Source organism: Nicotiana tabacum, chromosome 22 (assembly GCF_000715075.1).
Source record: "Nicotiana tabacum cultivar K326 chromosome 22, ASM71507v2, whole genome shotgun sequence".
Lineage (NCBI taxonomy): Eukaryota > Viridiplantae > Streptophyta > Magnoliopsida > Solanales > Solanaceae > Nicotiana > Nicotiana tabacum.
The window spans coordinates 136,469,687-136,485,656 of NC_134101.1; the positions used below are offsets into that span (position 1 = coordinate 136,469,687).

Here is a 15,970-nt window from a genome sequence, read left to right on the forward strand (position 1 = left end):
CAACCTTTTGTACTGGAGTATCTTATATCTTCCTCACCTTTACCTTACTTACCTTTCAATCTCACATTGTATCTTCTGTTTCTTTCATAACCTCCCTTCAACATAGATGAAAATTATGCCCTAAAACTCTACTGTAATACCTGCACCTCTGGTGTATACAAAATCTGGCGAAAACTTCATATTGACTTCTTACGACTCAGCTCTATGGCACGATCTGGAAACAAAAGAAGGGTAACATTTCCTAAATGCCGTATAGCCTCTCAATTATAAATGTGGTGCGCAACACACTCATAAGTGAGACTCTACTAGGCACGACTTTGTAAACTTCCCTAGGACACGACCCGCTCTGATACCACTTTGTCATGCCCCAAATCTTGGGAGGCGTGGCTGGCACTCGAAGTTGCACTGGCCCAAGCGAACCACTCTGTAACTCTTTTATTTTCTTTGTAACTATCATGGGCCAACATGGCCACAACTCATAATGTACAACTGTAAGTGGGAAAACACTGTATCCCTGAATCATTTTTCTTAAAACACGAATACATATGGGCCATCAAGACCTCTGACGTACCGTACAAAATGAACCTCTGTCTACAAAGTCTCTAAGATTAACTGACATCAAATGGGATAGGGTACCGGCCTACCCGTAAATCTGTTGCAAAACTCTGACATGATGACTCATACACTCGACTGCACTCCGAATGAGGTGGAGTCTTTCCGATCCTTTACTGAATACCAATCTCGTCTACTATAAGGTCTCATCAACTGATTATCTATACCTGTAGGCATGAATGCAGCGTCCCCAACAAAAGGACGTCAGTACGAATAATGTACTGAGTATGTAAGGCATGTAAATACGTACATAAAGTATATGGAAGAAATGTAAACAAAGGGACTCAACCTGTAAATCTGGATCACTCCGTAAATCATGAAATATTTATAAGCTCATGCATATGCGTATAAATGTCATATAATGCATAGGTCTGTACGTACATAATATCACCAAGCCTCCGAGGGAATCCTATCTGTGACTACCCGGCCGATCATCTTAAGAATTAACGCTCTGATCCCCTATTAACTACTTTTCCTGAGTTTGTTTCTGCTATTTTAATTTGCCGGGATGTTCGCTTTTGAGTTTCGGAGAGTTTTGAAACACTTAGTCCCTAAATGAGAGCTTAAGTGTTAGAAAGTTGACCGTAGTCGGAACAGTGTGAAGACGGCCTCGGAATGGAAATCCAATGGTTCCGTTAACTCCATTGGGTGATTTCGAGGGGCGTGATCAGATTGTGTTTTGGAGGTCCGTAGCTAATTTAGGCTTGAAATGCCGAAAGTCGAATTTTTGAAGTTTCCGATCCGATAGTGAGATTTTGATCTAAGGGTCGGAATGGAATTTTGAAAGTTGGAGTAGCTCCGTAGTGTTGAATGTGACGTTCTTGCAAAATTTCAGGTCATTCGGACGAGGTTTGATAGACTTTTTGATTGAAGGCATAATTTAAGAGTTCTTGGAGTTCTTAGGCTTGAATCCTATGTTAAATTGGTGATTTTATGTTGTTGTGAGCGTTCCGAAGTTTTGAACAAGTTTGAATTATGTCATGGGATGTGTTGGTACATTTGGTTTGAGGTCCCGGGGGCTCAGGTGAGTTCCGAGTAGGTTCCGGAATGTTTTAGGCCTAAAATCATAGCTGTTGCAGGTCCAGGGGAGTTGTAGACCTCTGAACCCACCAGTGCGGTCCGCACAGGAGTTTGTGCTGTCCCCGGTGGGGGCTTTGCGGCCGCACAAAATCCAGTGCGGTCCGCAGTGAGAAAAGTTTCACTGGTCTGGTTTCGGAAGCTTATATCTTTTGATCTACAAGGAATTTGAGATGATTCAAAAACGAAAGTTGTAGCCCTTCGTATCTAGTCTCCAGAAAGGTAAAGAAATCACAATTTGGACATCAGTAGAGAAAGTTATGGCCAAAATACTAAAGCCTGTCATTACAGTCAAATCCACCGCGGACAGCACTGGTTTTTGTGCGGTCAACGGTGATCCACCGCGGTCAGCGGTGGTTTTTGTGCAGTCAGCAGTGGTGGAAATCCGGGAGATGCACTATAAATACGAGGTTTAGGGTTTTATTTCATATTTTGACCTAGAGAGCTCGGATTTTGGCAATTTTTCAGACACTACGTGGCAGTAGGCCACCCTATGAAATTGTGACTGATGCACTCATTAACATATGTGGCATGGTAAAAATGGAATTTCTGGTGACTGTAGAAGACTTCTCAAATTGGAACCTGACATTTTATGTCATTGACTAAAAACGATCCAAAATGGAAACTCCAGTCCCCCACCCTTGGCAGCCGTTCTCTTATTATTATTTTTTGTTTATACAATAAACCTCTTGAAAAGGGTTTTAAACTCTTTGGTTTCTTAAACCCTTTGCCTCATTTCTACAGTATTATACATAATGGGAAAGAAAGCAGGAAAGTTCAAGAAGAAGGAAAACAACAACGCTCCAAAAAAAAAAGCAAAACGTGATTTTTAAAATGAAGATGATGATATGATGATATGATGAATGATGCTATCGATGCCTGTAAGTTTTTCCCTGCAAAAAAATTGATTTTTGAGTGGAAAAAAGATTATTTTTTTTTTGGTTAAACCGAAGTTGAATTTTTTCCAGTTTTTAGTTGTATGGCTGAAAAATTAGAAATAAATGGCAAAGTTAGCAACATATACAAGAAATAAATATGCTAAAAATGGGGTTTTGAGCGAAAAATATACTTTTTGTTTTACCCAGTTGAAGCGTTTTCTGGGGGTTTTTTATAGTTTTTTTTAGCTTTATGACTGAAAAATTTAGAAATAAGTACAATGAAGAATGAAACTAATATGATTATCTTTTGAATTGAAGGTTTTATCTCTGCTATAAGTTTGAAGGTCATTTGCGTGCTAGAATTTTCAGCTATACTGCTTTGTTATTAGCAATAGTTGCTAGAAAGAATGAGAATGACATATCTTTAAGCTCAATATTTAATTTTATCGTGCCCAGTTGAAGTGTATTGAGGGTTTTTGATATTTCCAGTTTTAAAGCTCAAAATTTAGCAATTAAATAAATAGATTTGAATAAGAAAATGAAGCAAATTAGAAATAAAAAGAAAGATTATTTGTTTTTGAAACGAGTAAATACATAACTTCCATGAATCACTCTATTCGTAGAAATGCTAGAGATGCTTAATTCTTGATTTCCCATAAGTCTTATTATTCTATCGTCTGTTCTTGGGTCTCAGAAAATACACAAGTTGATAAAGTTTACTTCATGATATTACTCGAAGGCATAATGCTATTATGACATTCCAAGAGATTTATTGACGTACTTCTCATGCATTGCATTCATGTATATTGACCCATGACCAGATGGCGTTATATACCCGTATATATGTATATATATATATATATATGTATATGGGATATGGGAAAAGGTTACGGCGTTATATATGCACCGCCACCTGATCAGCTGGTATACGTTGATGATTTTGCCCACAGTGGCACCATATGGTGTTATATACGCATATATATGTAAATATATGTACATGGTATATGGGAAAAAGATTACGGCATTATATACGCACCACCACCTGATCAACTGGTATACGTTGATGATTTTGCCCACAGTGGCTGAGATAATATGATGGGATGCCATCAGAGGCTTGATGATATTATATACGTATAGACCTATGCATTACATTACATTTATACGTATATGCATGAGCTTATAAATATTTCATGATTTACGGAGCAATTCAGATTTAGAGGTTGAGTCCCTTTCTTTACGTTTCTTCCATGTACTTTATGTACTTATTTACATGCCTTACATACTCAGTACATTATTCGTACTGACGTCCTTTTGTTGGGGATGTTGCATTCATGCCTACAGGTATAGATAATCAGTTGATGAGCCCTCATAATAGACGATATTGGTATTCAGCAAAGGATCGGAAAGACTCCACCTCATTCGGAGTGCAGTCGAGTCTATAAGTCATCGTGTCAGAGTTTTTCAACAGATTTACGGGTAGGCCGGTACCCTGTCCCATTTGATGTTAGTTAATCTTAGAGGCTTTACAGACAGAGGTTCATTTTGTACAGTACGTCAGAGACTTGAAGGCCCCTATGTATTCGTGTTTTAAGAAAGATAGTTTATTGATATATTGTTGCCCACTTACAGTTGTATATTATGAGTTGTGGCCATGTTGGCCCATGATAGTTACAAAGAAAATAAAAGAGTTGCAGAGTGGTTCGCTTGGACCAGTGTGGCTTCGAGTGCCAGTCACGCCTCCCAAGATTTGGGGCGTGATAATATGCTTTTAACACTAAGTAGGAAATGAGAGGTCTGTGGGAGTATCCGGAAGAACAAGTAGCAAGTTGCATAAGGCCATGGTAGGTTATTGGTGATTTCAACCCTGTGTTAAATATAGGATAGAATATGAGGAAATCCTGTTTCATGGGATGAAATAGTGGAGTTTAATAATTGTACAGAAGCATGTAGATTGACTGTTCTTCCTAATCAAGGGTGCAGATATTTATGGAATGACAGACATAGTGATCAAAGAATTTACTCTAAGATAGATTAGGCATTCATTAACAATGAATGGCTTGATTCAATGCCTGATTGTAAAGCTATGTTTCTTCCTAAGGCACAAGTGACCATTGTCCAGTGAAGGTAGTGCTGAACAATGAGAGACATAAAGGTAGGAAATCTTTTAAGTTTTGCTATGTATGGACTCAACATCCACAATTCTTGGAGCAGGTTGGGAGGGGTTGGAATATAGAGATTGATAGCTGAAAAATGCTAAGAGTGGTTAGAAAATTGAAATTATTAAAGAAGATTCTGAGAGGCTTTAATAAGAACTTCTTCAAGAATATTGAGGATGAAGCCAAGGAGGATAGGAAAGCTTTATTGCAAGTTCAGAAGCAGATACAACTTAGACCAACAGATCCAAACTTACAACAAGAAGAAAATTAGAAGTATCAAAAGTTCAGGCATTCATCTTACTTAGCCGAGGTCTACTTGCAACAAAAAAGTAAAGCTACATGGATAAAGTTGGGGGATGACAACACAAGATACTTTTATTCAGTAATCAAACACAAAAGGCTCCAACAAGCAATTACTCAATTGAAGGATGAACAGGATACCTAAAAGACAGATCCAGACAATATAGCTTAAATATTTGTCACATATTATGAAGACATGCTGGGAAACAAAGCAAGCAGTAGATCCAAAGCAGCTGAAGCATTCATAAAGAATGGTCATGTTTTAACAACTGAACAAAAGGTAGATGTAATGAAACTTTTTGAAAGGAAGGGGGTGAAAGCTACTATGTTTCAAATTGACAGTAATAAGAACCCAAGCCCTGATGATTATGGCAATGGCTTCTTTAAGTCGGCTTGGCCTATTATAGGGGAAGAGATTACAGATGCAGTTCTGGAGTTGTTCAATAATGGAAAGTTGTTGAAACAATTAAATGCAACTAGTATTGCTTTGATTCCTAAACTAAGCAATCCAAAGTATGCTATCCAATTTAGGCCTATATCCTGTTGCAATGTATTGTACAAGTGCATTTCAAAATTGTTGTAGCAGACTAAAAATGGGTGTTCAACTTCTGGTAACAGATAATCAATCTGCTTTTATACCTGGTAGATCTATGCTCCACAATATACTTATATGCCATGATATACTAAGGCACTATAACAGAAAGACTACTCATAGGTGTCTTATGAAGATAGACCTGAGGAAAGGTTATGAAATGGTAAATTGGGAATTCTTATAGAATGTTCTGATTCATTATGGCTTTCCAACCAAGTTCACAAAATTGGTTATGACATATGTAATTTCTACCAAGTTCTCAATTAATATAAATGGTGAAAAGTCGTAGTTTCTTTGAGGGTAAAAGGGGTCTCAGACAAGGTGATCCCATCTTACCCTTACTATTTGTTCTTGTAATGGAATATTTGTCCAAAACATTGGGCAGTATGAGTTCCCTACCAGATTTTAAATTTCATCCTATGTACAAGCAATTGAAGTTGACACATCTAGTATTTGTTGATGATCTCATGGTGTTCTGCAAGGGAGAAACATGCTCAGTAAATAGAGTCCTAGAGGCTTTAGCACATTTCAGTAGTGTATCAGGACTGGTGGCTAATATGGACAAATCTAGCATGTTTATGGCAGACATTGATGATCATATGAAGGAAAGTCTTTTAAGCAACATTGGTTTCTCCCTAGGTACTTTTCCTATAAGGTATCTAGGTTTACCACTATTGCCTATGAATTGGAATAAGTTAGATTGTTATCAACTTGTTGAGAAGATAACAAATAAAATCAAATTCAGCTATGCTAAGCAGTTTGTCTTATGCAGGGAGGCTTCAGGTGGTTAATGCAGAGCTATTCTCAATTCATAGCTTCTGGGGAGCAGTCTTTGTTTTACCTCAGAGTCTTTGTTTTACAAGAAGTGCAGAGAGTGCCTGTGGGGTGGCTCAGATGAGAAGAAGAAGTTTTACCTTATTGCGTAGGAGAAAGTGTGTCTGCCTAAGAAGTTTGGTAGTCTCAACATTAATAGTTGTAGGGAATGGAATAAAGCTTCTATTGGGAAGTTACTGTGGCAGCTTATTATGAAAAAGGATTCCTTATAGGTCAAATGGATCCATGAGATCTATATGAAGTCTAATATTAATATTTGGACTCATAAGGTTTAACATGAGTGTAGTTGGTATTAGAGAAAACTAAGTTCTCTTATGGAAGAGATGAGGAATCGGGAACTAGGGTGACACTTACAAGCTGAGTGTCATGGGAATTACTCAATCACATGGAGTTATTTAGCTATTAAAGGTCATCAGAGGAGATGTCCAACAACTGATCTTCACTGGAATGCAATAGCCCAAAGCATAAGATCATCATGTGGTTAGCTACTTAAGGAAGAATACTCGCTAAGGCTAGACTGAGTTCTCTTCACATTCAGGTGGATGAAGATAAATGTGTGTTATGTAATGATCAGGTAGTGGAAACTAATCAACACGTGTTTGAAGAGTGTCCTTGGTCCAAAGCTGTTCAAGAGGAACTAATGCACTAGGCAGGAATTCAAATGCAACCGTGAGATGCACAAAGGGTTCTGTACATAATCAAAAGAAAGAATTGGCAGCTGGTAAATAAGGAAGTTATTGTTGCATTATGGGCAGCAATAATATATCATATTTGGAAGGCTAGGAACTGGAAAACTTTTAGGATTACAATTGTAAATATTGAGAGTATAATAATACATATTAAGAAAGAGCTAGTAGATAGGATTGGATTGTTTAGACAAACTAAGAAAAGTCAGAGATGTAGTGTACTGATACAAAGGTTGATGTGTAACTAGTGATTTTCTAAGTCCTGATCTGAAGCTCCCCAGATAAGGAGTTTTGGGGTCTAGGTGCTTACTAGGTGTACTCTTATTGTTTGTTACCAATGGTAATTCACAGTGTTACTAAAAAAACAATGTGTATGGTTGGATGGATGTGGTTCATTTACCCTCAATCATTTCGAATCTTATCATTTCGAATTTTGTCATTACCTCAAAAAGTTATGTTATTATAGAGTGTAGGCTTTTTGTAATCTAATAGGTAGTTTGGTATGCCGACTAAATCATCTCGGGATTATAGTTCTGAGATTATAATTCATAGACTAATTTGTCCCACTTAGGAGGTGGGATAAAATAATACCAAGTTTAATGGGATAAGGTGTGATAAAATGAGATATTCACCAACTCTTAAACTTAGTAGACTAATCAAAAGATTTCTCAAACTTAGTAGTTTCTTGATTTCTCATGGTACATCTTAAAAAAATTTGTTTTGTGCCTTACACAAGTGACACTAGTTGTGTGATGCCTCTTTTTTGTCTCACAATTTTGTAGTCCCAGATTTTTGTGGACCCAAGTATATAAGATAAGGGTCCACAAATGTGTGAGATAAAAAGAGGTCTCACACAACTAATGTCAGCTGTATGAGACACACCATAAAATTACCCGTACATCTTATGTAATGAAGTTGAGATAAACTCAAAATTTCAACAGGGAGAAATATAGTGTTAAAGTAATCTCAATTTGAATTACATTAAATACGTATATATCGCATTTTTTTTATCGAGAAATAAAGCTAAAACTTGATGTACAATATATTTTAATTTTATCTTTCGCGTAAATTCATACTTTTGTTTCATATTTATCCTTAATACTAGCAAAACTCCTAGAGCCTGTTTGGATGGGCTTAAAAGCTGGTCAAACCAACTTTTAAGCTATTTTTAACTTGTGGAGGTGTTTGGCAACCAAAAAAAGAGCTTAAAAAAAGTTAAAATCGGCTTAAAAAAAGCTATAACTAATAAGTTGGGTAAACCCAACTTTTTCTAAATTGGCTTAAAAGCTATATTGCTTTGACCAAGTATATTATATTCTTATCCCTTATAATTTTTTTTAATTCTGAAATTACCCCTCAATAGAAAACCTAAAATATGCTATTTTTTTCTTTTCTCCGTTCTGTTGCAGTAGCCTTGCTTTCTTGTTCCTTTCTTCGTAACTTTCCTCTCTTTTCCTTTTATTCCTTTCTTTACCGTTTCATTATTATTTTCCCCTCTTTTTTTTTTTTGCCTTTCTTTCTTTTCCAGTGGTGCTCCCTCCCCATCACAATCTTTTTAATAAAACATCACGAGTCAAATTTCAGAGGCAATTGACTCAAGAAAAAGATTTGAAAGTTAGAAACATCTAAATATATTTCATTTATATGTTCATTGGCCATAGTGGTAAACTAGTTAAATTATTATGATATGCCATTGACCAAGTGGTTATTTTAGTCAAATTATTATTATATGTTATTTAAATAAATAATTTATATATATTAAAAATAATTTTATCAAATCTTTGAGAACTTAACAAGAACTAGACATGAATTAATTTGTATAGGAATCAATTTAGCATTAAAAACTTGTAATAATAAGCTTATTTTTAGTGTTATCAACTTTAAGGACATTTTAGTTATTTTAAAGAAAATATGCTTAACAACACTTGTTTACCAAACACTTTCACAACTTGTTTTAAGTTTCAGTACTTTTATCCAAACACATAACTGCTTATTTATAAAATAAGCTCCAGCACTTAAAAGTGCTTTTAAGCACATATACTTAAAAGCCATTTTTTTTAAGCCAATTCAAACGGGCTCCTATTTGGACTCTAAAGAGAAGTATTATGACGCGTAATTTTGAATCATAGTCGAAAGAATAAATGTAGAATTGTTTAAAATTATTTTGGCATAGGAAATCCACCAACTCTTATGCTGAAACTTCGTTAAGTCAAGGACAAGTAGGTAACAATTTGTTAACTACAAGAAAAAAATAATGAAAATATATTGGAAGGTAAATTAAATTGTTGTAATATATAATAAACGGGTAAATTTGAAAAAAAATCCAAGAAAAAAGAAAAGAATTTAATCATTTTCTGGTTGCACTTAAAAAGATGTTATGTTTCTTCTTTTAAGCAGCTTGTTTTATTATTGTCGTTGTTATTGCCCGATTTAGCTCGCGGAGCAGATCAGGTAAGGAGATAAGGCTACAAAGTTTACGTTTTTGCCCTAGAATATAAAATTGGACTGGGGGTAAACCTGGCTTTTACCCAAATCTTACAGTTCGTCAGTCGATTCCAGTTACTCCATTTCTTCCAGTTCCGTGCCGCTTCCGACGTGGTTCCCACCGGCGTCCGTGTTCGTTTTCTCCGACCACTTCTTCGAGCCAAGGTCTTCTTTTTATCCTAGGCTGTGTAGATATTTGAAGCTTAATTTGTTAATTTCGCTGGTTTAAGTGTCCAGTGGGCTCTGCTCGCTATTGCTGTATGCCTCAATCCCGAAGTAGTTCGTTTAGCTGTGTAATTTCTCTATATTTATTCAGCTATGCCTCAATCCCAAACTAGTTCGTTTAGCTATATATTTTCTGTATATCTATTCCGCTCTATCGGGCCCATTTCATGTGCTGTGCTGTGCTGATTATATGGGATAATTTTTCTATTCTGATATCTGATTTATTTTACTGTGGTTTGCGGAACTTCAAAGATTGGTGTATTACTTGAGACGCCTGAAATCGTGTACTGAGCCAGTGAGTAAAATTCATGGCATTAATGTGTTATTTACTTTAGGTTCTAAATAGTAGTAATAATAATAATAATAATAATAATAATAATTTAACATCTTCCATGTTAGTTCTTTCTCAAAATAAGCTACACTTTTGTCTCAATAACAAGTCCCACATGTTATAAGCTATCTAACATGGACTCGATTATGGGTACATTTTACGGGAATTTAATCATGAAATAGGCTAGTTTTATGCTGGATGCCAGTTTCCCGCAGCACTCCTAGTTTTTTCGGGTTTGGGACATGCAATAGCAAGCTCACACATGGTCAGTGAGAATCATACAGCTGATCACCTGATCCCAACTTGTTTGGGATTGAGGCTTAGTTGTTATTGTATATGGGTACATTAGTTTTTTTTTTCCCACACTATTTTTAATTATTTTGAAAAATCTTCACGAGGTACTTGTTCGATATGGATATATCTAGGCAAAAGAAGGATCCTTGTAACATAGGGTATAATTGCTATTCACAGAGTATTTGCTGAATTGAATTCTGCTGTCAGCTTGTAATATTGTTTTTATTGGTGAGAAGTGCTAATAGAAATTCTCTTACCGACTGCACTATGTGTTCGAGTATCATCCGTTATTTTACCACTTTAATGAAAATCTAAGTGGTTCAGAACCTTCATGACACTTTTAGATTCTTTTAATTTTGTTTTTAGTTTTGTGTTTTTGCCTTCGTATCCTTATGCTTTCCTTTTTTCTCTGCAACATTGGATGTTTTATACAGCTTGCAGTGATTGTGCATTATTGGCTGCATATAGCATGTGAAGATGGTGTTATCATCCGTAATCCGACATTTCTAGAATTGGAAAATGCCTGAGATAACAAGCATAGCGAAAGAAATATCTGAAAATGGGACAGATTCATCTCAGGATGATATTGGCACTGTTGAGGAAATGCCTGAGGACGCAATCTTATCACGACAAACATCGGTGAACCTCGTCCCTTTCATTGGCCAGATATTTGTATCACAGGATGCTGCATATGAATTTTACTGTAGCTTTGCAAAGCAAAGTGGCTTCTCAATCAGACGTCATCGTACTCGGGGGAAGGATGGCATTGGTAGGGGGATTACAAGAAGAGATTTTACGTGCCATCGCGGTGGCTATCCACAACTAAAGCCTTCAGAAGATGGCAAGCTGCAAAGGAATCGAAAATCATCACGTTGTGGATGTCAGGCGTTCATGAGAATTGTTAAAAGAGCAGATTTTAATGTCCCTGAATGGCGGATCACAGGTTTCAGCAATGTTCATAACCATGAACTCTTAAAGTCAACTGAGGTGCAGCTTCTTCCTGCCTACTGCACCATGTCTCCTGATGACAAGAGTCGCATTTGCATGTTTGCGAAAGCTGGGATGTCAGTTCGGCAAATGCTAAGGTTGACGGAGCTAGAGAAGGGAGTTAAGTTGGGTTGCTTACCCTTCACAGAGGTTGATGTCAGAAACTTGCTGCTATCTTTTAGAAATGTGGAGCAAGACAATGACCCTATTGACCTCCTCAAAATGTGCAAGGAGATGAAAGACAAAGACCCTAACTTCAAATACGACTATAAAATAGATTGTAATAACAGGTTGGAGCATATTGCCTGGTCTTATGCTTCATCAATGAGGTTGTATGAGGCTTTTGGTGATTCCATAGTATTTGACACTACTCACCGCTTGGATGCCTATGATATGCTTCTTGGTATATGGATCGGAGTGGATAACCATGGAACGCATTGTTTCTTTGGCTGTGTACTCCTTCGGGATGAAAATTTGCAGTCTTTCTCCTGGGCATTGAAGGTACGAAGCCATGCAATCATGTCACTATACCATTATACCAATCCCATCTATAAAGTATTAAATTTTTGTTAAACCCACTTAATTTGCCAGTACCCAAAAAGCTTCAAGTGTTTGAAATGCATATTCATGTGCCTAACAACAGGAGTCTGCGGAGTGACCAGAAAATACTGATGAAACTAGTGCAAAAAAGTGGAGTTCACTCCTTGCTGTTATTTACTACTTCATATGTTAAAAAAGGAAAAATGAATTATCCTTCAGTTCAGATGTTAAGGAGCTACTTCACATAACTGGGCAAACTAGTGGCAAAGGAAATGATTAAACTAATTGTTGCAATTAGTGTGAAAGCATATTATCTAAGAAGTTCATCAGATTAGAGTCTAAACTTGAGTTATATTAAGAGAGTGGTTTCGACTGTAGCCAAAAACTAAAAATCATAAAAAGACAAGAGAGTATGTTGCAAGCTAGTTGGAAGATCTAACGTTAATGACTATTTGTCAGCTTGCACTTTAATATTTGTGTCGCTTTGCCTTATCGTAGTGATGATTCTTCACCTTCGTTTTGTGATCTTTCTTTGGATTTCCTCTTTTCTGTTTAATGCTTGATAACTCATTTCTTTATATCTTTTTACCAATCTTCCCCCTTCTTATCTTTACCTGTATATATATTTGTTACGGGCATCAGGTCAAACCATCTCAGGTCCATTCTGGTATCATAAGCAACTAGCTTAGCAACAACTGCAGATATCTTAAATGCATCTTTCAATCCATAGCTTGCAACTCCCTTGGTTCCATATGCTAATATGAAATCTTTTTTGTTTTACTTCGTTTCTCCAAAATTGGTGATAGACATTCTTGGGCTTCATGAATGGCAAGGCTTCAGGAACCATTTTGACTGATCAGAATTTGTGGCTCAAAGAAGCAATTGCTACTGAAATACCAAGGGCAAAACATGCATTTTGCATTTGGCATATAATTTCGAGGTTTTCAGATTGGTTTTCGACATTTCTCGGATCCCAATATGATAATTGGAAGGTTGAGTTCCATCGCCTCTACAAGTTACATTCTATAGAGGAATATGAAGTGGGATGGAATGAGATGGTCGAAACCTACAAGCTGGATGAAAATAAACACATTGTCAGTCTATATGCTTTACGTTCATACTGGGCGCTGCCTTTTTTGAGATCTTACTTCTTTGCTGGAATGACAAGTACATTTCAGTCAGAAACAATAAATACTTATATCCAGAGGATTTTGAGCGTGCAATCTGTACTTGATAATTTTGTGGAGCAGGTGTGAGATTCTCACTTACCTATTGTTTCTTAGACAGTTTAATTATTTGCTAATTTGATTCTTCTCCAATTTTTTTACTGACAACTGCACATATGCAGATTGCTCGGGTTGTAGGTGCTAAAGATCAAGCAGGAGGAACACATAAGGTACAGAGAAACGTTCAAAAGATTCCCCTGAAAACAGGTTCACCGATAGAGTCGCATGCTGCAACTGTTCTTACACCGTATGCCTTCTCAAAACTACAAGAGGAGCTTGTTTTGGCACCACAATATGCGTCGCTGATGGTAGATGATAGTTACTTCATCGTGAGACACCATACAGAAATGGATGGTGGTTATAAAGTACTCTGGGTTCCGCATGAAGAGTTCATTAGCTGTAGCTGCCATAATTTTGAGTTTACTGGTATTCTCTGTAGGCATGTGCTACGTGTGCTCTCAACAAACAACTGTTTTCACATTCCGGACCAATATCTGCCCATGCGCTGGCGTGAATGTTCCTCCTCTTTGGCTAAGCCCGCCATCTTTAGTTTACCAAGTGATAATACAGGAAAAATTCAGTTATTGCATTCTATGATTTCTACACTGATTACCGAATCAGTTGAAACCGAAGAACGCCTCAATGTTGTTTGTGAAGAAGTTTATACGGTTTTATCTCGCATTAAGGGGTTCCCGACAACATCCAATGGGGGTAATACTATAGCGTATGAGAGCCCATCAGACTCACTGATTCTCGCAGAGGTTGAAGATTCTGACGGTATTGGTCAAAGCTTCGCTTGTAATCCTCACGAGTATATAAATTTGGAAAAGTTGAAAGAGAGAGGATCAAGAGATGGACTGGATCTTTACAGGAAGAGGAGGCATCTTTCCGTCTTATGTTGTGGGCAGTATGGCCATGATGCAAGTGATTGTCCAATGATGGAAGGTGAAGATTTGAATGCAGATAGACTTCGCTTTTTATAGTAAAGGTTGCGAAATGGGCTAGCACTTTGAGGAAATAGGAAATGTGAACCAACCTCTCTGTTCATAAGCTGACAATTCCCCCCTGTCAATGCAAATCTTTTACACCCTTAAACTTTTGTTATCCAGGAAATCGACTCTAACATGGTTGGAATACACTTTCTAACCAACAGTCTTCTCTGTAACAAATGGAGGACCTTCTTTCAGTGACCAATGAAGGACGCGTTCTTATTTCTGTCCTACCAACCCCAACTCCTAAAAGAAGGAAGAAAAAAGGAGCATTTAAGATGTACCGCTATGATTCTCACGCATCACGCCTCAATGGGGAAAACAGAGAAACGAGGTTAGATGATATAATATTGGGTTTTATTTGAAATGCGACTGCTGCATGATACACGACTCTTTCCTCTCTTTTGGTTTTTTCCCCTTCGTACTCTGACCATGACATTCTGCGTCTGTTTCTAGAAGTGTTCTATGGTACAAGTTGACTAATGTTAAACATAGGTCTACATTCCACTGGTTTGAGTTCTATTCTAAGCATATCAAGTGTAGGTTTTGATTAAATACTTGTATTTGTTTCAAACAGCAGTTACAAGACTACCTATAGGATGTGATACAAAATGGTTAGACTGGTATTTGAGATTCCATTAATCTGATAAGGAAACATTCTAGTCATTTTGACCTTCATCAGCCAAGGAAACTTTGCTTAGTCTGCTGGGCAATGTCTTAAGATCGTTCATGTTCCTAACCTTTCTGGCTCTTCCTCGGCGACTGCTTGAACCAAATATTGCTCTATGTGCCAATGCTTTGCCCAACAGCCTGTACTCGGCCCTGGCAACCTCGCTGTGATCCTGCTGCCTTGTCTCGCCATCATCACACTGCTCTTGGCAGCTGCTGCTGTTGTAGGTTTCAGAAACTTCACAGATTGCGTTGTCAGTGGCCATTATATTACAACACAAAAGGAGGACTAGGGTGGTGGTGTGAAGGAAATCAAGAAGTGGGTGAACTTTTATATGTGACCCTTCTGGCTTAGTGGGAATAAATTTTAGTAGAAGACTTGGGGACAAAAGACATGAATGGGGATGGTTAAGTTGGGTCGTTGGTGGTGGCATGAAAAGGTAAAGTTGGAGGAGTTTTGAAGCAAAGTTTCATATAGCCGAAAGGTTACTCCTTACGCAAATCCTTTTTCACCTATCCATGCATTCATCAATGTCTCTTGCTTAAGAAGGAATAATACATGACACTTGGTAATCCTTTAATTCTGGCAGTCTTCATTAGTTTTACTGTATCTTCATTAATGAGTGGCTGTAATTCTATCAAGCGAGCTACTACTTGTATATCATATAGACCGGCACCTAAAGAAATGCATTGGCATTTCTAGTAGTTGAAAGAAAACTTATACCAACGAATGGCGTGCTTCTAGAGGTTTTTGCGAGTGACCAAAAAGCTATATGAAGCAAGATAAAACTCGTGTTATACTTATAATTGCTTCTTCTGATATAATTATTGGTCCGCAGTGCTTTCACCGACTTGTTATAAAAAACCAAGTGAGAGAGGCGCTCCTTGTTTTACTTTTGTTTCCTCTAATAAAAAAATTTGGACGGTCTATGAGAATTATGTCGTCTAATTTGAAACTTTATGGTTCAAATTCGTGATTCATCTACAACTCATTTCATTTACCAGGTTCAAAATCAACTATTCGTACTTATTTTGTGAAATTTTTAACACACCATATCCGAGCCAAACCTATTGGCTATTGGATCCAGAT

General features: G+C 37.1%; 1 protein-coding gene and 1 long non-coding RNA gene across 3 annotated transcripts; both read left to right on the plus strand.

Moving 5' to 3' along the window:
* The first annotated feature begins 2,364 nt into the window (after positions 1 to 2,364).
* Positions 2,365 to 5,668, plus strand: LOC107764776 (uncharacterized). The gene is made up of 2 exons (XR_001643285.2): positions 2,365 to 2,570; positions 3,909 to 5,668. It is a non-coding gene; the product is annotated as an uncharacterized LOC107764776 (long non-coding RNA).
* A 3,822-nt stretch (positions 5,669 to 9,490) lies between these two features.
* LOC107764777 (protein FAR1-RELATED SEQUENCE 11) lies at positions 9,491 to 15,729 on the plus strand. Of its 2 annotated transcripts, XR_001643286.2 has the most exons (5): positions 9,491 to 9,784; positions 10,904 to 11,957; positions 12,803 to 13,246; positions 13,345 to 14,545; positions 14,789 to 15,729. XR_001643286.2 is itself a non-coding variant. In XM_016583375.2 (4 exons), the coding sequence occupies exons 2-4, from the start codon at positions 10,989 to 10,991 to the stop codon at positions 14,203 to 14,205; spliced, it is 2,274 nt and encodes a 757-aa protein (XP_016438861.1). In that variant the 5' UTR covers positions 9,491 to 9,784; positions 10,904 to 10,988; the 3' UTR covers positions 14,206 to 15,729. The 2 variants fall into 2 exon arrangements, 1 of the variants encoding a protein (XP_016438861.1); XM_016583375.2 differs by having other exon boundaries at positions 13,345 to 15,729.
* Positions 15,730 to 15,970: the final 241 nt, after the last annotated feature.

Bases quoted from the DNA above. Each gene is read 5' to 3' on its own strand.
- LOC107764777 (XM_016583375.2), top strand. From the start codon at position 10,989: ATGCCTGAGATAACAAGCATAGCGAAAGAAATATCTGAAAATGGGACA. The intron at 11,958-12,802 runs GTACGAAGCCAT...AATTGGTGATAG, and splicing joins CTTTCTCCTGGGCATTGAAG to ACATTCTTGGGCTTCATGAA. The intron at 13,247-13,344 runs GTGTGAGATTCT...GCACATATGCAG, and splicing joins TTGATAATTTTGTGGAGCAG to ATTGCTCGGGTTGTAGGTGC.